This window comes from Brachyistius frenatus, unplaced genomic scaffold (genome assembly GCF_029030835.1).
Source record: "Brachyistius frenatus isolate BFR_SWC_R1_liver_20210118 unplaced genomic scaffold, ASM2903083v1 Contig_14, whole genome shotgun sequence".
Classification (NCBI taxonomy): Eukaryota; Metazoa; Chordata; class Actinopteri; family Embiotocidae; genus Brachyistius; species Brachyistius frenatus.
In genome coordinates, this window is record NW_027210613.1 from 1707755 (window position 1) to 1731766 (window position 24012).

Consider the following 24012-nt stretch of genomic DNA (forward strand, 5'->3'; position numbering starts at 1 on the left):
GGAGACATCACACAGACGGCAACAAATTATTACCATATTTCTAATACCAAACTGTGAAACAATACTGTATTTCCTTTGCTTCATTAACATTAGTTTATAACTGAACAAAGAAGGTGATAGTGAAGTTATTGTTGTTTTTCTGTGCTGGTTTGCTTTCTTTCCCAGGCTTTGAGTTGACTGTGGTTTGTGTTTATGTCAGCTCTGTTCTCTGTGACACACTGCCCCCCTGTGGAGTAAAGATGTAGGTGGAATTACTACAGGAGCAAAACTCATTGCACTCAACACATTGACATTCACAGGCACCAATAACCATATTCCTGCGTTTCATTAACCACATCTGCAAGGGTAAGAGTACATTTAAAATTTAGAATGGATAAGCATTTTAAGATGTGAGAGGGGGTTTCTTGTAAATACAGACCAACACCTCTTGTATTGTACGTCATGTCATCACGACACGCGTGATCAAAGATTAGTAGACAGTTTGAGATTGAATGGGCTGCAGTAAATATCAATGGTGAGATAAAGGCATGAGGGAACTAGCGTAGGTTATGGCATATGAATGTGGTGCAGAATGAAAGGGGTCGGCGCTGTGGATTGAGTCCATCTCTGAGCTGTGACATGTTTCATTTTGGGCACTCATTGATAGATATTCTTGCTAATTTTGTGTATAAGGAGAATGAAGGAGAAGAAGCAAAGGATTACACGTCATGTGCTGGAGTGAAAGATTTGACGACGGCTGGTTAAGTTACAGAACAGAGAAGTACTGCGTTGTGGGGAAACTTGGAGAGGATTAAAAGGTGAGAGTCTGAATAATTCTGTATAATTCGTTGTCTTTAAATGTAGCTTTGTCGTGGTGTGGTTATATCCTCATTATGACATGATCAAATTCCTTTAAGTAGGAATTTAAAACCAGCAGTTTTCACATCCCATTAAAACTGAATGAAGCTGGACTCAAAGTGCAAAGTAAAAAACTGTAATAATATTTGCTGAATAAAACGGACAAGTCAGTCTTTAAGTATTTATTATTTTATTGACAGTACAATCTGTTCTGTAGAATAGAACTCATCAATCCCTGTCCAGAAAAGTTTACTTCCCTCTGTTCTCTAAATAAACATCTGATTTACATTTGTTTCTACTGTTTATTAAAAAAAGGTTAGCATGACTATCTGTGTTGCATACATTTACAATGTAATAATAGATCCCTTCATGAGGTTAACACAAGCTTAAGGTAAATCAACATACTGTACATAAATATATGACTCTACAGCAGAATTACTGGTTGCAATAACTTACATTCAGATGAACACAGAAAACCAAGCACACACAAACACACACACACACACACACACACACACACACACACACACACACACACACACACACACACACACACACACACACACACACACACACCAACTCCTTGTTGCTTCAGTCTTCCAACTCAGTACTGTTTTTAAATACTGTAAATTGTTGTTTTTTTTCCCATAAAATGTGCCACAGCTGCAAAGTAATGTGCAGCATCATTGTACTGTAGGCTTGTAGACAGCTCACTGCTTTCAATGGAAATGTTTCCAACAAGCTGTTTTATTCAAAATAGCGTCAACAACATAAACCTGAACGATGAAAAGTGACTCCAAATATCAGTGCGATGATTCAAAATATATAAAAACTAAAGTATTCATCAGCTCACTGCCAGCATCACAGCCACCCATGTTCATTCTATTAATCAATCAGTCAATCAATTAATCAATCAATCATTGGTCCAGCTCCAATGTCCAAACTTTCAGACTTTAAGAGATGTAACTTGCATGATCAGCACAAGTGCATCACTGCTGATGGATGCAACAGATCAACCACTGTTTGAGCACTCTGACAACAAGTCACCTGGACAGGCTCACACTACATTTGTAGGTTAAGGAAATTTAGTGTTTGTTTCTCACTTTTCAAATAAAACTAAGTTGAATTTACAGAAAGTGTTTAAAGAAGAATTAGAACAAGCGGTTGTTTGGATTTTCTGAGCCCTTGTGGACTTTATCAGGAAACATGCTAAATCTATATGTGGGACTCTGGAACTGGGTTAGTAATACCAAAACTTCCCTTCAGCAAACAACGGTTACAGATGAAATCTCTTAAAACCATCATTTAGATATTTCAAGTCTCTCTTTTTAGTTACATTCAAGTTTCATTGTTTAATATTGCGTTATATGTTTTTATTTAGGTTTTACAGAATAAATTATATGATGTCAGAATGTATGCATGTGAATCTGCTGTGGAGCTGATTTGTAGGGACACATGGTGCACGCTTCTAATCTGGGAAAAAAAATATGATTGTGAAAGAAAAATGCGACTCCTGGTCTTTATCAGGGTCTAGCCTTGGTTTTTAGAGAAAGCTCGGGGTTCAGCAGTGCTTGCGGCAGATTATTATTTTTTTGATGTTGCAGCTTCCATCTGTATTTTATTGAATTAAGATGTTTGTGCCCGTTTTCACGAGTCGGTCACAAATCAACTCCCCCTATATTCATCATCGACCTCAAACTCCTACACCGACTATATGAATATGAACAGAACTGATGTGAGCATAAATGAAAACTAAACAAGTTTTGTGTTCTCTGTAGTCAGTGTTTTATCAGGTTTCCACCCAGCTGGACCGGCTCTGTATCATCATTTATGCACCACATGTTCCCTGCAGAGTCAGACACTCGTTAGGAAAACAAACAAAGCGACGTCTCAAATGAGCATGTACGGGCAGGTTCACCTGCAAATAAATTAATCTGCAGAAATATTCTGATATAGTCTACCTTTACTGCATACCATGTAATAAAAGGCAAGTTAAAATATTCATCAAATAAAACAAATGCAAAACAATTTTCTAATGAGATACAGTATGTTTGTTTTTAGGCACGTAAGAACATTCAGTCACAGCGAGAGGACACATTAAAGCCCCAATCTGGGTTATCTTTGAAAGTACAAATTTCAGAATTAGAGGGAGGGGGAAAAACAGTTGCTGGTAGAAAATAATCTATAGAGCCATTGTCACTGCGTGACTTTAAATCCAGTGCAACACAATACAGACAGACAATTATGGTCTTAAAACCAACAGCATTGTTTTTCGATGGAGACTTTTTGGCTTAGCTTTGGTTGACTTTGACTTTCGTCTCTCTGTCTTTGGCAAGGCCACCTCGTCATAGACTGAACACTGAAATTACATGACGCATAAAGAAGTTATTTTGCGCGCACAAAATGTCAGAAATTGTACCAAAGGAATTACGGCTATCAAGTTTAAAAGCAAAGCCAAAAAATAAAAAAGACCTTGTTTGTTAAATCATCAGTTTTACAGACGTGTCCTTTATGAAGGGCATTAGTGGTGGAAATGCTTTCAGGAGATGTTTGTGTTGATAGAAAACATCTAGGTTAGCGACAATAAGCCCGCAAATGACCCATGAAACAGCATTTTCTTACAGTAACAGTAACATCTGGTGTTGTGTGATTGTAATCCTAGAATATATACTGCATATAATCTCAATTTCTTCATAAATAATCTTAAGAAAAAATAAATCTTCAGCTCAGTGCAGCACATTGAAAATCACATACTACGTTTTTTTGTTGTTGTAATATTGCACTCATTCATGGTACTAAAATGGCAGTACATAAACCAGATTGGGCCTTTAACATGACACTATATGACACAGTATATTGCATGTGCAATATACAATTACAACAGACACAGAGGAAGGCAACATACTCCATCATCATCCGTCTGTCCTGATGGTATATAACACAGTGTAACAGTTTGAGCCACTACCAGTTTCTTCACCACATTTCATTCAGTTCTCATTGATCCACTGATGATTGTTTAGAAAGATGACTGTTAGAGTTTGTGTGGGTATCATTTAATCTGGGGAGACTCGATAGCTGTATAGTTATGTATGGTATTTGGTTTTGTAAATAAATGTATGAGTAGTCACATCATGAGTAATGTAGTGTAAAATATGTGAGATTGTGTGTTTTAAAATGCTGAATATTACGTCCCAGTTTCATCGTCCTCATCATCACTGTATTGGTCGTGTCTCGTTGAATCCCACAGTTCACCGTTGGACCTGGTGTGTCTCTGTATTATCGTGTGTGGTGTCACTGTTTCCAGTGCATGTAGAGTCTGTGGGACGTGTATGGCCTTGGTGACCCGGGTATGATTTGTTTGCACTTTGCCCATTTCCTGGGTGTGTGCTGTCTTTTGTGTATTTTCTGTTTTGGGCATGGTATGTGGTATGACAATCTCTGTACTTGGGGGTCCTCCTGGGTCTTTCATAGCCATACTGGCCCCCACCATGGCAGGGTAGCTTCGATTCCTCCTCAGTCCTGCGTTCAAACCGGGAAGCCCCCCACCCAGTGCACTGTTCCCCAGTCCAGTGGAGCCAAAGGGAGCATACAGAGGCCCCCCGGATGAAGCCGAAGCTGAAAAAGGGGAAAGGGTGCGGAAACGTTTCAGTTTGTCCACGAGTCGTAGCTTCGTCATCTCTGTTTGGCTGTCATCATCCGTCTGGCCCCCTCGCTCTCTCTCTGCCTCGCCCAGCACTTCCCTCAGGATGGTGCGAGCCGGTTTGGAGGCGAGGAAGGCATCATAATACGGCGGGTCATCAGTGGAAGGGCTGAACTGGAACACGGGGCGTGTGGCGGTGGCAGCTAAAGCAGATTTGGAGCAAGGTGAGCTGGGTGGGGTAGAAGGCTGGAGGAGGAGGAGGGTGTCCGGCCGCTTCCTCATCTGTCTGACTTCGCTCTCCGCCAGTCTGTCCGAGCATCTCTCCGTCTGCCCTCCTCCCACAATCGTTGAAGCTTCACCGGTATCCAACCCTCGGTCCCAGCTGCGGGGGTCATACACTGAGGCGGAGATCCCATGGTCCAGCAGGAGGTGCACCAGGCCCAGAGAGGTGCTGGTGGTCTTGGTGGAGTCCCTAAGGTTGGTGGAGGACTCAGCTAGGGAGTGGGAGAGGGAGAGGCGGCGTGGGGTGCAGCAGGGGGTGTAGGAAGGTGTCGGCGGGGCTGAGAAGGGTATAGGGGAGGGACTGAGGTTGGGTGTGCCTGTGTAAGTACTGCTGTGACATGTGGCCATGGCTGGGCTGGAGATGGTAAAATGAAGAGACGACGCAGGGATTGGGTGTGCAGGGAGTATGAAAGAAAGCATGAGTGCAGAGACAGAAAGCAATCGAATAAGTTATCAAGTCAATACTGCAAAGACTCATCCAATATTATGTGGACATCATCAACCTAAAACACGACCATGCATGAATTAAACTTTTTCCTATTTTGGCCACTGAGCAGTGCATCAAAAACTTCAGAGACTGCACAACACAGGAATGTGCAGGGACCAGGCGGTAGCCGTAACATTTCCAGGTTACATCACTTGATCAACACCAAGTGTTGTGTGTTGCACACATTTTTTGTGACCACTTGAGCAGAGAGGGCACATCAATTTTGCGCCAAACGCGAAATCGGCAACAAAAATGCTTCAGAAACCCGACGGCAATGACGCAGAGTCTGGAGAAGTGTTTAGAGGGACATTTGCGTTTCCAAAGGGGCAGAACGTCACTGTCCAAAACAGAAATAGGCGCATCAGGTTGGGCGTAATTAGGACTTTTTTTTATTTGCAGTGTTGTGCACAAGGAATTCACCCCCCAGGGTCAGACTGTCAACACCAGGTTCTACTGTGATTCTCTGAGACATTTGAAGGAAAACGTATGGTGCAAATGACCTGAACTATGGCGTCATGGAACTGGAACATGACAATGCACCAGCTCGCAGTGCGTTAAAAACACAAAGGTTTCTCATCTGCCACAACTCCATCGTCACTCCTCACCAAATTTGCCTCCCTGCAACTTCTTTCTGTTCCCAAAAATGTGCACAAACTTTGATGTGCACTCTCTGCTCAAGTTTCAGGTCCATGGTGAAACTGTAACTGCATCAGAAAAATGCGAATAATACAGGTGCTTGTTCATACGATGTAACTTGGAATACTGACTCACTAAAGTTTTTGCTTCCCTCTGCTCTGTGCCTATTACTGTGCTGCGTAACAGGAACAGTCTCGTAAGTTTAGGCCTTATTTTAATCTGCACACACTCAGTTATTTGTTACAAATGCTTAATTTTAACTCGCGTCAGGAGCATCACGGCTTATTGGCCCATCGTACACACACCAGACAGTTTAAGTCAATTATTAGAGCGCTGTCAGAAGTAGCTACAGGAACAAAAGAAATTAAACCAAGAAGTCCACTTCATATCTTTTAACTACATCGTGTCTGTCATTCAGTACATTGAGCTGACTCAGGCACCATCACGTGGCCTTTATCTGGTTTTTGGGTCGTGTGGGCGTACAAAGCAGTTCACAAAGAGGAGATTGTAAACTCACTCTTGATACAAAGGTAGCCTTTAGTGTTGAATGTGAGAACTCCTCACAGTACATTATGTGAATAGTTTGGGTCTGATGTTCAGACACTGGCTTTTATCTGCCGTGAGGTACCTGCCCAGTCCTTGGACGAAGGTCCAGCTTTTTGGCTATACAAGACGTCAAAGGTCAACTTTGAATTGAGATGGGTGCTATGACTTTTCTCTGTACGCGACCACTTGTTACTACCTGACCAAAGGACCTGATTTAGGCTATGAAATGACACCGGAGCCAATCAAGAAGTGGACCTTTAGGACTTGATTATTTCCACCACAAGCTGCTGCCAAAGGTCAAGTAGGACATCGTTAGATTTGATCAGTGATTGAGGTCATAGGTTGTTAGTTAGGGACATATTGACAGGGAACATTTTGATGCATATTAGATGTATAGGGTTGTTGCTAACTAGAGACAAAAGCATTTTAGCATGATACTAAAATGTTATTTTCCTGGCTTCAGCACTGCCAATATTTGCCTTAGATCGCTGCCCACACGTCACTGCCCACTAGGTGTGACCAGAGAGTTAGAGAAAACTCCTGTTGTTATCCGGGTTTACACACACCCAAAGTCTTTAGGAATGCACTTCCATGCTTTTCCTCACCCATGTGCACACTAGTAGGTGCACTCAATGGGTCTGCTCTACGTCAGCCATGACAACCAAATGATACAACTCCACTTCTTCATCCTCATCACATGACCTGTCAAGCCAATCAGACAGCAGGGACATAAAGAGTTATGGACCAGGTCCTGTGGCATCAAAATATCAGACTCAGTTTTGGAGGGAAATGAGAGGAAACTTTGCGCCTTGGTTGAGAAGCAGCTATTCTAATATGACAGAACCCAGTGGGGATTTTAGTTTAAGCAGTTTTTAAGTAAAATTGACTCCTAACTGTCATTATTGTTGGTCTTTTTTGATAAATTATGATTACCAAACATTGTCCTCTCCTTACTGTGCCATTTGGTAAAGATATGATGGCTGCCATCATGTGTTCATTATAGTTGACTATACTTTCTTGTATCTATTAGGGGTGAAACGGTTCACAAACTGTATGATCTGGTTCATGTCAAGTCTGCAACATGGAGCTTTTTATTTCCCACTATAAAATGATGCAGTGGGCAGTCACAGTTAACTTTCAGAAGCACTGAAGGTCCATTCGTCTGTAGTAAGAGCTGTGAAGGCTGTGTTGAACTAATCATAGGCAGATCCTCACCCTGTCCGTTCATAAAGTTTGGGAATTACCGAGCTGCTGATTTTTTTACTTGAACCTTTCCACCCCCATATTCATTGTACAAACCAAGAACAAAAAAAAATTATATGGAGACATTTTTTTTTTTTAAGTGTAATTATTCAACAGTGATTGGTCAAAATACATTTTATTGTATGCAAGATGTGTTTTTACCTGGGGGATACAGAGGTCAGCTGATCAGAGGGGTGGAGGATCCTGCATGTGGTGAAGGTGTACGTCGAGCTCGTGTGGGACATACACTTCCCTGGGAAATGAACTGGAGGACAGAAACAGAGGAAATAAAAACAGAGAAGGCTGTTAGTGCTGACACAAAATGTACCAAACACTGCACTGCATAAAAACTGTGCACAACAAAGTGGAGGAAAAAATAGGCCATAGTCATAGAAGGATCCCCAAGCAAAAGAACCAGCTGATGTTAGGTCCCAAATATCAAGTGAGTCTTTCATGAGAATTTAGTTGCATGCAATGAGCCTTGAAAAGATAAAGGACATCAGCTAAATTCATCACCGAAATAATTCAGTCATTAAAGGAATTTACTGACTATCCACAAACTAAAACTCTGTAGTATAAAAGTGTTTTGTTGACTGGTATTTATTATAATATGTATCTATTTAATGTTATTAATGCTAACTCAAAATTACTTATCTCCATGACTCCTGAATGATGACTATTTTAGATATGAAGATGCATATAATTAACACTAATGTATTAGTTAATACTTATTTATCAGTCTGATCTGGCATTATTTCCCATATTAAATAATTTTAGGAAATACCAAAAAATGCATGCGGTTAATTATAAAGCCCACCACAATAAGGTAGAACAGGTGAGTTGTAAAACTGAATCTTACTTTTAAAGCGGATTTAAGAATCATTACCAACACCACTTAAAGCTGACTGTAATATACATATTGACTGAATGCAGTAATAATAATAGTAATAGTATTTTTTTTCCCTTTGTGCAAGCTGTGGTTTGGAGGAACAGTCCAGTAGTATTTGCACCAATGAAGAGTACCATGTGTTCGTGTCAAGGTGACCCTACACCAAAGCTGCTTCAATTCCAATATTAACCAGCCGTGGATGGTATGCGTTCATGTGACTGGAACAGCTGCACTAATAACACCTGATATAGACACATGCACATACATGCACTTTAACTGGAGATATTTCTGGATCTCAGAGTTTGTGTGCTACACGGTTGTTGCAGGAATTAAATAAATTGAATAGCCAATAGTATGGTTTAGTGCCAGATAATTAAAAGAAATATTTTTCGAATGTGAATTCTTTTAACTTCACCAAACCCTAAAATAAGTGGTGCTTCTAATCACTTCTCAAGGTGCATTGTAAAATATAAGATTTAGTTGAGAGGACAGGCGTTGCGGCGGATGGAAAGACGAGTGTGATTGGCTGGAATCAAGCAAAGTGTGGCAGTGAAAGAAAAGTATGAACTGAGGAGGAAGACTTTGAAGATGTGAAGTGAAATTAAATTAAATTCAAGAGCAAATAACCAAAAAATGTACTCTGCTCTGGTGGGGTTCGATGGCTGCATACACAAGGACTGCTCCTGGGATGGGTGCGTGTGCATGCAGGAAGTGATGTCACAGTGGGGTTGTGAGATGTCCAGTGAATGCCTTCCCCCAGTGCCTCAACCTCCCCACCCCTCCTCTTCTCCCTCCTCCCCTGTGTGCCCATGCTCCAGGGTTAAAAATGAGGATGTTGAGGTTGCAGTGCTGTGAACCCCAGCTAAGAGGCTCCCTCACCAGGCATGCGGTCCACAGAGGTGGGCTGTAAGGCTTGGAGCTCCTCAAGGTCCATGTGCCCATTGACCTCAGAAGAAGAGGGGGGAGGAGAAGACGAAGGGGAGGGGCTGGAGAAAAGAAGAGGCATGCTTGCAACATGTCCATCTTTTCCTTGAACTGCTTCTCTCGGCCCGCAAGTTGCTCCATTCAGTGTTTCCGACTGGCTACTGTCATCAGCGTCTCCGTCCTTGTTGCAGCAGACGGAGGGAGTTGAGGTAGAGCGAGGCAGATCCCCGTGAGCAGAGCTCTCTCCTGACCAGCCGGTGAATGAGTCACATGACACTTCATCCTCCTCTGGTTGGTCCAGTTGCCAGCCGTCTTCCTGCTCCTGCTCGTTCGCTAAACTGCGGAAGCCCTTGGTGACCACACCAGGCCGGTGATCCAGCAGAGCGCCCATGTGGGGTTGAGCCAACTGCTGCCATGCATGGAGTGTAGCCGAGCCTGGAAAAACAGGAAAACCTCATGTTATAAAAACTGAAGTAAAGCTGCTGTCTTATAATGGCAGGAAACGACAGAAGCAGTTCCAGCTATTTTTTTCCACTTCCTCTATGTCTCCTATAAACATGAATACAGGAAGCTTCCCACAAAAGCTGTTAAGAAGTTTCACAGGTTGGAAATATTGGCCAATAAACAAAATATATAGTCTCATAATGGCTTTTAATTGTGATTTTATAGGCACTTTGGTTGTGTTGGTGGAGATTATCTTAAGATTTCCAGCTTTAACACTGTTTGTTTCATCAGTCTATGACATTTCTACAAAGTATGAGTTGTGTAGTACTTTTGCCGGCAGTTATAATAAATAAAATGGATTTTGTACTGGTCAACCTCAGCTTAAACATGCATATTGAGAAAGTAGAGACACTTCCCTCCCAAGACCTAAAATAAAGGTCCTCTTTCACTCTGCTTAATATCGTCACCCAATTAGAGTCAGATCAACTTCTATGTCTGTTAACCTCTAGAAGCTGCAAAAAATAAAAGCATCATACCAGATGAGGACATGGACCTTTTATTCTGTTCAAGACATTTCTGTTTATTTGTGTTAAAAAAAATCCTCTAAGTTTACTTTCAAACATACTAACATGTACACAGCCAAGCGGTAAAAAGAGTCATGTAAGCACACGCACACACTGTATACTCACACAGACAGGGACGGGAATATCCTTAGATTAATCACATCTCTTCATGCATTACATGGAGCGTCTCACACACACAGCAGTAACAGTGGATGTGATGGCAAAGCAGGCAATGTCTTTATATTCACTGAAGTGTCCTTGCACAGTGAATCGGTCTCATTTCAAGTCTAATGAGTGGTTGTCTTATCCTGATACAAGTTTAGAGATGTCAGTACAAAACTAACACAAAAAGAAAAGGAGAAAAGGAGGGTGAGAAAATAAGTACTATTTTATTCAAGAAGTCATCAACAAAGAAAACAGACAAGTAGAACAGAAGAAGAAGTAAAGTGCAGAGACTGAAGCTGAAATGAAGAAAAGAAAAAAAGCCAACTGAGGGGACGTTAAGGGGTGAACGGTACACTAATGCCGTCTGTACATGTGACAGCAGCCAGAAATTTATGAATGACATGATTATAAAGACAGATGGCATGCAAATAATCTGAGTTTACCAAGAAATAATAAATAATCTTTAAAATCCAAGAATGATTCTATTGTTTCTCACATCAACCAACCATGATTAGACTTGAAATTTTGTTCATGCTTAAAGTAAAAGAACATCTTTACATTTCATATCTTTATCTTTTTGTCTTCATCTTTCTGACCTTAAAATATTATCCAGTGTGTTAGATATCAGGTGTCTGTTATGCAAGTGGTTGTAACTCTCAATTTGAACACTAGGTGGTGCCATAAAACAGGTAATAAGGAACAAATATTTCCTTTTTCAGTGGACTAATTTAAAAGTGAGGAATGCTTTAAAAACAACGACAACTGAGCATCCAAAATAAATCAGGTTTAAGGCTCTTGTTGCTTTTCGGCCAGTGTGAGGATGTGGGTTTACAATTGCATTCAGTTGCGCCGCATCATTGTAATTGATTGTTATTATAATACAGTGTGTACTGTATTAACAATTTAGCTCTACAAACTCAACAACCAATACAGCAGGGAAATGATAAAATATTTGGATCATAAAGATCCTCCACTAAAAAAAAACGGGGATAAGAAGGTTTTTCATGTGTTGAAGAATACAGGAAGCACCATTTCAAATAAAACATACCGACTCATCACTGGAAAAGCAGTATGCAGTTCTTATGATTTGATATACACTCTCATTATCGAGAATGGAGCTTGAGAAGGACAAATCTGACTTGGAAAAAAACATGAATCTGGTTTAAAAAGAGTATTGACTAACTATATGCTTCAAACCAGTCGCACTGTTACACACACAGCGTGTTGTCTGACATCCTATATTTCAAACCAGCAGCGTGGCTGTGTGTTTCTAAAATAAAAGGAGTGCTGAAGATGCAGACTACCTTCCTGTTGCTCCAACACCTCCAGCAGACCTGTGGCTAAAGCCAGCGGAGCTCTGAGGGGAGGCTGTGATCTCGACAGGCTGCTCAACTCCAACAAACTGGAGCTCCTCTGCAGCTTGTGACGATCCAGTGAGGCACTAAGAATGATTTTGGACTGACTGTGGTTGTGAACTATCAGATATTGATTCTGTTGCTGGTTGTGGAGGGCTTGGCTTTGGGTCTGATAAATTTGCATGTACATTTTAGGCGTGTTTAGAGGAATGAGGTTGGACTTTTGGGCTAGGTTTTGGTTCAGATTGTGTTTTTTCTTTAAAATCTCCTTTTCATGGTACAAAACTTCTTGAACATTGAGATTTTGATTCTCTTTCTCATCCTGTGGAGGATTAGTGGACTTGTGGCTCGTAGAGGAATAATCACCTTCGAGCGGCTTTACAATCTGCAGCTTCTCCGGCAGGTAGGACCGTGCGGTGAATGAGTATCCCGACCAGATGCTTCCGATAGAGGGATGGGAGCAGAGCGACAACAAGCTCTCTGTTGGGGTCCCTGGACCTCCGCTGTTCTCCCCACCTCCTTTTTCCTCCTCTTTGGCCAAGTAAGCCAGCTTTCTCTCCCTCTCCTCCTCGAAGAAGCGTTTTTCTGAGAGGTAGTTGTCACGACGGAGGGACAGACGCCGCAGGGCTGCCTCCAGGTCCCTGCTGCCCGGGGTCCCGGGTGTTCCAGGGGGGCGCTTGTTAGAGTCCTCTGACCTGGAGAAGGAGACAAAGTTGACCTTGTTAGTTTTCAGTAAAAAAAAAAAAACACTCTAAAAAAATGACATTTACACTGTGAATTGAAGACACTACAGTTCAAAAGTAGAATCTGTTTAATTCACTGCCAGAAATAGCAGAGAAACACAGAATATTTTCACATTTGAGAAGCTAGAACCAGAACAAAACGACATGAAATATCAAGTTGCAGATTGATTTTCTGTTGATTGACCAATCTAAATCAAATCCAGCGAGAGTCAAACACTAGATTATTCATATCTACAGTTTGTATTCGGGGAGGGAAATTTCCCATACCCATCGTCAGGAGCCTCCAGGATACAGCTCGTTCTGTTGTCCAAGATGATACCACTTCCTGTATCGCTACCGTAAATGGAGTCAGAGCGAGGCGTGCCCACCCTGCTGGAGCGCCCTGAGGTGAAGCATGAAGTCTGATTGGAGCCTGGGATGTTGAGAGGGGAGGGCGCTAGAGAGGAACGCTGCTGACGCATCAGGTTTAGGTTTTTCACCGTCTGGAAGACTCTCTTTGGCTGCAGTCTGCAGGAAACAGGACCGTATACAGTAAACATGGAACTACTGCATGAATACTACATTATGATGTGAGAACAAATCATGTTTTCTTTTTAATACGAGTCTGTTTTAAAATTGGATTTACCTCTGCTCTTCTACGTCCGGGTCATCCATCTGAAGTTCCTTCCTCATGGTGCCCTCTATTTCTGCTGCCAAGGAGTCCTGGTGGAGAAAGATATTAAAATAGATTCTTTTGCTACTCGGGGCCTGAAGATTCTGTAATACTGACGGATATTCTGAGTAAATTTTATCTAAATTAATGCCAGAGATTTTAACAAATTTTAGTCCCTTCACTCACCATCGGGAACAGACCCAAGGAGTGGAAACGCCTCGATGTGCTGAGTGGAAGAGTTTTATTTCTCAGGTTCTTCAGTTCCTCCTGAGCTTCGTGGAGCATCTCCATACACTCTGCGTACTTGTCTTGCAACTCTCGCAACTAAAAAAGAGGAGAAAGAAAAGACATGAAACCTTTTAGAAAAAAAATGAAGCACTTTGCAATATGGTGTTGAACCTTGACAGAGATTATTTGTTTTCTGTTTGTCTGTAAGGTGAATGCCATAGACCAGGCCCATGTAGGATGTAGGAGTGTGCATCTTGAGTCTTCGACAATCTATGTTGGTAACCTTGGTGACAGGATAATGTGGGGACGGGGAGGATCAGGGGAACCCCGCGTGTTAGCGACAGCATGTGCTGTGATTGACTGACAACAAGCTTCGAATGTTTCTCTATAAGCTGAAGAGATGTAAAGTTGATTGTGTAAATCATCAATTACAAGTATTTATTCACTTTGCAGCTGTAACTAATAGTTGGCTGCTGTCTAGAGTTGATTATAATAATACAGTTACAATAAAGGAAAAGGGGTGCGCATGACTGATTTACTCCATGTGGTAATATATGTATTAACATTATACTGTAAGTATTCTTGATTGGCCCTGCCATACACAGTAAATGAATGCATTTCTGTAATATTGGATTCTTAGCTAGGCTCTGAGTTTTAACACAAACCACCCACATGTACTTTATCTGTGGTTAAAGGATGGTTTCTAATGATATACTATATAAAGGCTGTAGGGTTATAATGGTACCAAAGTTAAGAATGAAATCCAAGTTTATTTATTTTCAATTGTATATGACATATATATCACCAAATCATAACATAGGTCATCTCAGGGCACTTTATACAGTAAATTGATAAATTATGAGACATAATTCTCTAAAAATATTTTAAAAAAAATCCCCTACAACAGAGCATGCTCCAAGGCAATATACACAAATAACTGAAAAACTGGAGGTCGTCTTCGGCAGGCTCTTCAGCAGTCTGGACCATTAATATTAGTTGATGGAAGCTACCACAGCAGAATGTACAGTGATGAGGCCACGGTTAGCTGGTTGTGGATTGCCTTACCTCAGCAGTGAGTTGTCGCTGGGCGTCTTTGGCTGCACCCAAGTGCTGCGTCAGCTCCTCGTTCTCTACAGCGTACTGTAAACAGACAAAATCAGGACAGTGGGTGTGAAAAAAAAAAACTGCATCCAAATTATTCAGTATTGAACATGACCTGTGAGAGATATCAGGGGTTTCATACAAGCTTGGCCTTCTTCTGGAGGTCTACTATCTGAGAGAGGAGGTGGGTGATCTCCTCCTGCTGTCTAGATGCATCTTCAGTCTTCCTGGCCAACTCCTCAGCCAAAGAGGAGATCTGCAGGTTGGCACCACCTGGGAAGGAGAACACGTGTTCAGAAAATAAAAAATAAAAAAGGCAGAAGCTGCCAGAAAGCAGGCTGCCTACAAACATACTGCCTTTACAGGATGAAGAAGTTGACAGCACTGAAACAATGATCAAAACATTGATAACATGAATCCAGTCAAATACTCACGTAGTTCTTTGACACAGTCATTGACAAGCTGTTGCTCTTTCTCCTCATAAGATATTGTTTCTGTCTCCAGATGACTCGCCTGGAGAGAAATACAATAATCAGACAATAGTAATGTATATATTATTATCCTATTAAATAACTTGTCATTAAAGATAAGGAAAAAGTTGTGCTGAGACTGTAAGACTTTCTAATGAAAAGATTAACAACACTGCTGCCAAGAGACTAAATTAAACAGGCTTTAGGATCGTCCTGAAATGCTACACTGAATATATTTTTTGATTATTTTATATCTGTGATAAAAGCAAGAGCTTCTCTCTTATTCATAATGTGACTAATATTAGATATTACGGATTATTCTTGGTTTAAACTTGGACTCAAGTCATTTTGTCGATACAATAATCATTGTGTTAATATAATAATATTGTACTTTGAAAAGAAATGCATGTAGCATATTGGATTGGAGGCCATTTCTAAGAGCTTGGGGATGTGTGTGTGTGTGTGTGTGTGTGTGTGTGTGTGTGTGTGTGTGTGTGTGTGTGTGTGTGTGTGTGTGTGTGTGTGTGTGTGTGTGTGTGTGTGTGCGTGTGCGTGCGTGTGTGCATGCGTACATACCTCAGATCGCAATGATTTGTTTTCTTCCTCCAGATCTTTGAGTTTCTTCTGCAAAGAGTCCAGGGGGAAAAAAGTTGGAGTTGACACATTGGATTCACTGGGACGCACACTGTAAACACAAACATGTGAGGGTTGAGCTTTGTGAGTATTGGTCTACTTCACCTGTTCATACTGAGAAACTGAAAAACCGGTAGAGATTCATAAGAGAACAATGAACAATCTGCTTCTAATAAAATACCCATGGGATGTTATAATCAGCTTTTTAAACAAACAGTAATGTCATTTAGCATTTTTAATTATGTGGTTTTGTTTGCATTTAATTTGAATTCTGCTGCATAACTGTGTGGTATTGTAAAGAAGTAATGAAGAGGAGGGGGGATGAGGGGAGACTTACGGTGTAGAGGTGGTAGACTCCCCCTCACTTTCCTCTGCAACGCTGGTGTAGAACTGTAACAGCTCATCTTTCATGGACAGGTCGTGACGCAGCTGAGATACCTGGATGTGGAAACAAAAAGGACAGATAGAGTAAAAGAAGAGATGGCGTCAACTCTCACTGCTCCAAACCCACAGACAATGATTTTGCGTGCGTGTACGGAGACATGCTTCTAGACATTTCTCAGACAATATCACATTTGAAGACCACCAAATATAAAAGCACTCCCAAACACACACACACACACACACACACACACACACACACACACACACACACACACACACACACACACACACACACACACACACACACACACACACACGTCGCCATGTACCTCCTCTCGTATGTGCTCTACTTGCTCCTCCAGTAGTTCGTTTCTCTCACTGAGAGCTTTGTTTTTCTTCAGCAGTGACTGTCCGATGCGAGCTGCTAACTCCAAGTCACGCTCTTTCTGCACAAACACAAAGTTTTGTTTAGCAAAACAATTGAATTTCTTGCAAACTAAAACACATTTTGCATATAATATTCATAATCATGTTCTCATTAGTGTATAATCACCTCAAACAAAGAACCGTAGTGTTTTAGTTCGCTTAGAATGAGTCCTATATATCTAAATAGTAGGGATGGGCTATAATGTTTGAGTTTTCAAAAAGTCATAAAAAAATAAAAAGATCTAATAGTTTATGTTACTATTGTTTTGCCCATTTTCCTGTCTTTCTTAGTGTTCACTAGTAACACATTACCACTGTCAGAGGGGGCCAGTAATGCACCTAAAAGCTGTTTGTCAGTTGACATTGTAACACTGCTTTGGTACAAACAGCAGAAACATGTGAAGTGAATACCGAATAGTATTTTTGCTTGAAATGCCAATTCCTACTTAATACAGAGCAGGTCCTCCCCCACAGAGGACATCATGTTGCACCGCCATGTTTTTACAGAAGCCCAGAGTGAGCAAATCAAACATTGGCTCTGCAGAGGGCCTTTGCATTTTTCATGAGTTTCATGGACAACGAAGATTTTCCCACAAGTTTCGAAGGGCAGGGTGAGGCGAGGGGTGTACTTTGGGCTTTTTGGGGTGTGCCCAAAGTGAGCTGGGATAGGCTCCAGCCCCCCCCATGACCCTGTTCAGGATAAAAGCGGGTGTAGATAATGGACGGATGGACATGCCACTAAATCCTACACTCTGCTCATTTAACACGTTTTATTTCAACAACAACACATCACAATATCCACTTGCCACTCAACAAGGACAATTGTGGTATTCAAAAAGAAACTTAATACTTCAACCTCTTACTGCCCACAACAGTACAAATCTCACAATCTACACAAGTACAGTATGTGAGAACCCATTGAAGCACCTGAAAACTCCCATCAGTCAACACTGAGGCTTATTTTGACCTCTGGAAACCAGACGTTCCTGGTTTTCAGTAGGTCAGAGTGATATCAATAACAATGAGGCAGTATTAAGGAGTACTAGGAAAACAAAGAGACTAGAAATACTAAAATACTATCCGGTGCTACTGAGTAGAACCTGGCCGATACTGGATTTCCGGGGCCGATGTTCATATAGTGTAAAAAGATCTTCCAAAAACTTCACGGGGAATTTAATAATACAACATATTCCAATATATCTGCTAATAAAATCACCAGGCTGATATTGGTTGGCCTCTACTACTGAGCTGTTCAAAGCAAATGAAATCCTCACACTTCTAGTTATACCAATTGTTAATTCACAGCAATGAAGGTCATCTGTTGGTAAGACCTCTCTGTTTGCTGTGTTTAGACAATAGTTGCCTGGCTGTTTGGCTGCTGCACGTCATGGTTCATTTAACACAGGAACCTTTCTGTTTGTACTTTACTTGTTATGTCCTGCTTTACATTCTGTTGGTCCCTTAGCAGCTGAGGAGGGTCAGTCAGATTTGAATATCAGCTGGCAAAACAAGTTTTGTGATGTCCTTCTATCGAACCTCCCTTGTCACCCCTCATAAACCAACCCGTTTAAACTATTACATAATGCATTTGACCAAAGTACCTCACAGTCGGTCTGCAAGTGCTGCAGTCCTCTGTACTTTGACTTATTTTACTCCGTGATCTTACCTCTTCCAGCAGTCGGGTGACGGCGTCTATGTCGCTGTAGGTCTTCGTCATCTGGCCCACTCTGTCAGCACACAACACTGCAGAGACAAAGACAGACAAAGGAAGGGAAAAGAGTGGTTAGGTCTTTAATAAGATTTATGAACATTCAATGCACTCAATAATAGGGCTGTTAAATGCAATGTGACTGTGATTCTGGTTCCTAAATGTTACTTTTTTTATACCAATTTTATATAATCCATTTTAAATAATATTATGGTACCAATCTGTAGTTTTCATGCAGTTTAGAGGAGGAGAGTTTAACTCGGGTTGTTTTCTGTAGCTGCAATTAACAGACGTCCCCTTAATGCCTTACATGGAATTGCTAGATGCCAGCTAGCCACAATATTAAATAATTTATTAAATTCTGATCTTTTAAAAAAAAAAAAAAATTGACGGCAAGTGTTCACACATGTACAGTAAAACCCTTTTAACAGGATAAAATATAGGGTTAGACACAAATGTTTGGGTGGCTTGATGCCTATTCTTTGAAATGTTGTCTCTTTTTTTTAATAATACAAATCTTTGCATGATAACTTGCCTAAAAAGCCTTGTTTCCATGAACATTACACCTTTCAAGTGTATTAGGTACATTTACCTAAACCTAATGCTACGACAAATCTGATCCTTATATTGATGTTCAGCTTCAGTTTTAGAGATGTTGATTTAACTGTATGGAGCTTGATAGCATTATAAGAAAAGGTGTTTCCAATATTTATCCACAGATATAAAGGGTATGGAAGGCATTCGTTTTAGTCAGCCAAGTATAAAGTCCAAATGATCTAACCCTGTTTAACGCAACATGTCTACGTGTTGGATTTCATATTGCAAGTTGCATGATTGACTGGTAAACAATGTGCCCGTGTTCACTCTGCTATTTCTTTTCCACTCCACTGAACGCTCATGAATCATATGATATTCCTAGGACGAACACCCATACACACCCTGAACACTGACCCACACACAGCCCACTTCCAAGTAATTCACAAAAAATAAGTGACTGAGTGCAGACATCAGTGTGAAAGGCCACACCTCAGCTTTGCCTTATTCAAGCTGAACTCACTCCTTCCTCAAACAAAGTTCTAACTTAAAATGAATATGATTTACATGTCTAAATTTAAACACCTGAAACAGCCACCTTAAACAACAAATGAGTAACTGATTCCCAAAATTGATTTCATAGCTCGTCCTTGGTTTATTGGAAAAATGTGTTGCCATTTTTCTGAAGTAACATTCACTTGTCCGTGTAGATGAGATTACTCTGTGGGGATGTATCAGATTTGGTCTATTTTTGAATAGTATCATGATTCACTTTTAGCACCGTCAGCTGCAGAGAGAATGTGTGTCATCTCGCACTGTGTAGAGGACAATGTGATACCTGCCTACTACATGCCTTTACAAATGAATGATTTCACACAGACCTTTATTTTTATTGTAATTGATAAAGTAAAACTAGAGGAACAATGACAACAGTGTTGCTGAGGCCTCACCGAATGCAAAAGAGACTCGGCCCATGCAAACAAGCTTATTTTCATATCTTCATACATTATAGAAAGTGCAGAGCTGCTGGAAACATACACATAAGGCCTCAGCTGCCTACATGTTAGTTAAGGATAATTATCATCCATTATTAAATAAGCTTTTCTAACCAGGCAAGTTTGAATGAACATGCATGACACCAAGTGGCTTCACAGGGTCATTTTGTTTGATTAAATGAGGCCGTGTCAACGTGTTCACTGTTGTTTATCTTTACTCTACGGCGTCCTGAGTGGTCAAAGACTTGAACCATTTCACATTAAATGACTCCACCACAAGTCAAACAACTCATGAGTGGAAACACTGAAGCTGTCTTTGCAATCACAAGGCACTACACATTAAGACTCTACAGCCATGCTGGTGGCTTTTCTATAGGCTGGTATTATCAGATCCAAATTCACTGCATGAATATATTGGTCTGGGGACACTCCATTGAGGGCTTTTCCAGTTGTTGCATCAGAATGGGCTTAGAACACGGGCTAACTAATACTATCGGAGCAGCCTTTATATACTATATGCCCAAACTCTCCCATCGCTGCCAATGTCACAAACACTTAAGTGTCATCGCACTTAGCTACCTCCCATTGGTCACGGATTGGTCTGACTTCAGAGTGGCTGTGTTAACCTCAATGTGAACAGGGTTTCCAGACTGTAATCACAGCTAAGACTGAAGCTGTGAGCAATAGTCAGGCTGTACTTTGCCACATTGGTACTCTAAACTAAACCAAAGTCAGAAGGCTTCATCCTCCGGAGACCATGAATGACTTCACCAAATTTCATAGCAATACAACCAATTATTGTTGAGGTATTTCAATGTACGTCAAAGTAGTGGACTGACAGGCTAACCTTGAAGCTAGTGTTGCTAAAAACAGATACGAGTTTGATCATTCAAAGTGAAGGGGTTATTTTCCACTTCAAACATCTCGATGAAAGAATGATCTTTCTGACACAAGTGTGATTCGAACACACAATAAAGACACTGGTGGTGGTTGTTAAGGCACAGATTGTTACTGTGGGAACAAATCGGCATGAGGATCACCAGGAGACACATGTATGTACACACGCGCAAACACACAAACCTGCATCACTTGCATTCGTTTGCTATCCGACCCATTATGGGTTTGTACACTTGATAGGACGAGGTGCAACATGTCTTGCTTTCTATTAGTGTGTGTGCTTTCTATCAAATAACATGTTGGTTAGTTTCCATGGTAAAACTCCACCCACGTCAAACAAGTGGAGACGGCTTAACCAGCAAAAGCTTATATACATACAGGAAATAATAATTATGTTACTGATTTACTTTATTAATCCACTTCAGTCATACATGGGTATTCAAAACAAAACACAGGTCACAGAAGGCAACTATGACCTGGACTGTGTAAAAACAGGTGTAACCTAATATTGGAAGGTGATCAGGAGGCTTTCTTGGTATTTTATTCAACGAATAGGTAATTTAAGACAAACAAATTAACTCTCTCTCCCTCCCTTTCTTTTTTGTGCCCAGAGGATAACAAAGAGGAAAAGTAAAGACATATGGTCTTATTCAGCAACACCCATATGGATAACAACAGAGTTAAGTTTAGAAAGTATGTTCCACCCGACTAGATGAGCAGAGCTACTGTATAGATAACAAACTCAGAACTTTTATTTGATTTGGTAACTCGAGTTTTGAGCTGAAATGTAATCAAACCTCCAAATGAAGCTATTCATAGACACTCCTGGTTTTCTGTCAGTGTGCTTTGGGGACTGATTGAGCCAAAGGTCTGGAGTTACAGACAGCCTAATGACCCTGACTGCTACTGGGCAACACACAAGTACAATAAAGAACAAACAAACACCAAGACAACGCACAAAAAGGATGCCTTGTTATTCAAATCAATACCCCAAACACAGCCTCTGGAGAGCTGTTAAAATGTAATGCAAGTGCATGTCACTAATATTTCCTTTTCGGACCTGGCTTTATTTCCATCTTAATTGCCACAGTAAAACATTGTCATGCCACAGTAACATTTAGTGCCTTTAATCTGTCAGTGTAATCATCCCTGAAAGGAACACCAACATTATTAAACACGAGAACCATCTAAATGTCAAAGAAAAAATAATTCTGCATTTTAAAATGCAGTTTAAACTGACGTTCTGGCACCTAATACACAACACTGAAATGACCTCTGTGATAGAGGGCCGAGCCCATATTTGAACATAAGCAGACACATGAATCATGTTGTGCCGAGACCAAATACAAAAACCAAGTTACCAACTTGAGCGACTGCACCTGCAGGATGAAGCCACGCCCCACAGGAGACATGGCACCTCTCAAAACGGTTACACAGGTATCCATGAATTCTCTTCAGAATCACAATCTCTTCTGAACAAATAATCAGATAACAACAACAGAGGTCTGACACACAGAGACAGTGCACATCCCAGCGAAAAACAAAAGGAGAGATACTGCCCTACTTTAGAAATGTGACCACAACTACCTTCACACAAAACCTGTTGCTCTTCATCCATTTCTTCTTCCTCCTCCTCCTGCTTGGAGTTTTCATGAGGAAAACCGACATATTCTTCCTCTTCCTCTTCATTTTCTTCTTCCTGCTCTGTGCTTTCATGAGTGGGCACACAAACATATTCCTCGTCCTCATCAGGCTGGTTAGTAAATTGCAGCTCGTCTTCAGTGCCAGACATGAAGAGTGCCATCCTCCACTTTGGCACTGCAGCTAACCAGTAGACCAAAAAGCCCACAGGTGTGACACCATGGCTCCTACCTGTACCTGTGTGTGTGTGTTTTAATCTTGGAATCTACACTCTAATCTGTGTGCCGAAATGTCAAAGTGCACATCTAACACCAGGTTTGTTCCAAAGAAGAGAGGGTGTGTGTTTCTTTTTGGAAGTCTGTCTCTCTAAACACTCCACTCAAAAAAAAAAAACTGGAAAAAGTCTCTGTGTTTATATCCATCAGGTCCCAGGTAGTATCAGCAGTATGCATTTCTAAAAGTGTGTCTATCATTTGTCGCCTGTGGCAGCACAAGGAGATGACCAGATAACCCGACTCCTCCCCTCCTCGTCTGTGACTGGTCAGTGAATGGCCTATTCTACTTCCCCATAGACATTAGGGTAGACTGGCTCACACACACAATTGTTTGTAGGTTATCACCTTTTTAAGGTTAAAAAAAAACTACGTTAAAATAGATTTAATACAGCAGATGAGGGCATTTAACATCTCTAATATTTATCTTAATCCCTGTAATCCTCAACTGTTCAACACGTGTGATGTTTGGATTACAGTGGTTCAGAATCACATTGATCACAAGAACAAAAGGCTGAAGGAGTGACACACCTGTTTCTTAACATGGACCTTGACAATGAAAATAAGTCACTTAACAATCCCCCTCAAGGGAAAGCAACTTGGTACAGTCCCGCTTTGCCTCCATGGTGAAAATAGGGCAGAGCAAACATAACAAACATCCACCTGTTTCCAGGGTGGAGCCAGACGCAGAGGCACTTTTTTGCATATTTAACCTCTAGACAGTATTATCAAGTGAGATATGTGGAATAAGTGAGCTTAATCTACTATTCTATTTATACATTAAGCTGTAAAGTTGCGACAATTGAAGCATTTCCTCTTTTATCTCTCTAAATAATAATATACTGTGAATCCGAAGAGAAAAGGGTATCCTTTTCCTTTAAATCAGAAAAATGTTTATCTAACAATGCCAATAATCAAAATATTTGCCTCAGTGTGAACAGTTGGATGATATTTAATTAAAACCTTATGAACACTAAAGATGCACGAGAGGGTTGCTCTGTAGCTTTGAAAACTGGCACAGAAAAGAAAATACAACTATGGGTCAAGTTTATACCAGACTGCATAACATTTGCAATAGGGGAATTGGGAAAATGGCCAGAAAAGACAACTCGCATGCCAAACTTCAAAACCTTTTTACTAAACATCTGTCTCCATAATGGCAAACTTAAAAAGTGGAACCTGCATAACATTTGTAAGTTTCCTGAAGACTGACACGTAGTACTGTACCAACAATAAGTTAACCATTCAATACGAGAGTCTTCCTTGAGCCTTTTATAACCCTTGTCTCACCATGTACAAGGTGCATAAACCGAGGGTG

General features: G+C 40.9%; 1 protein-coding gene across 6 annotated transcripts in view; it reads right to left on the reverse strand.

The window, feature by feature from the left end:
* Positions 1-1010: 1010 nt before the first annotated feature.
* trak1a (trafficking protein, kinesin binding 1a) overlaps positions 1011-24012 on the reverse strand; it is a 40696-nt gene continuing 17694 nt past the window's right edge. For 3 of the 6 annotated variants that reach the window (XM_069693114.1, XM_069693112.1, XM_069693113.1), the window contains 14 exons: positions 18314-18390; positions 16551-16667; positions 16175-16275; positions 15781-15889; positions 15169-15247; positions 14877-15007; positions 14699-14773; positions 13592-13729; positions 13379-13455; positions 13021-13260; positions 12377-12705; positions 9439-9918; positions 7833-7935; positions 1011-5114 (listed from right to left, as the gene is read on the reverse strand). In XM_069693114.1, the coding sequence (XP_069549215.1) occupies positions 4022-5114; positions 7833-7935; positions 9439-9918; positions 12377-12705; positions 13021-13260; positions 13379-13455; positions 13592-13729; positions 14699-14773; positions 14877-15007; positions 15169-15247; positions 15781-15889; positions 16175-16275; positions 16551-16667; positions 18314-18364 (3123 nt within the window). In that variant the 5' untranslated portion in view covers positions 18365-18390 and the 3' untranslated portion in view covers positions 1011-4021. The other 3 variants (XM_069693111.1, XM_069693115.1, XM_069693116.1) reach the window with 3 other exon arrangements.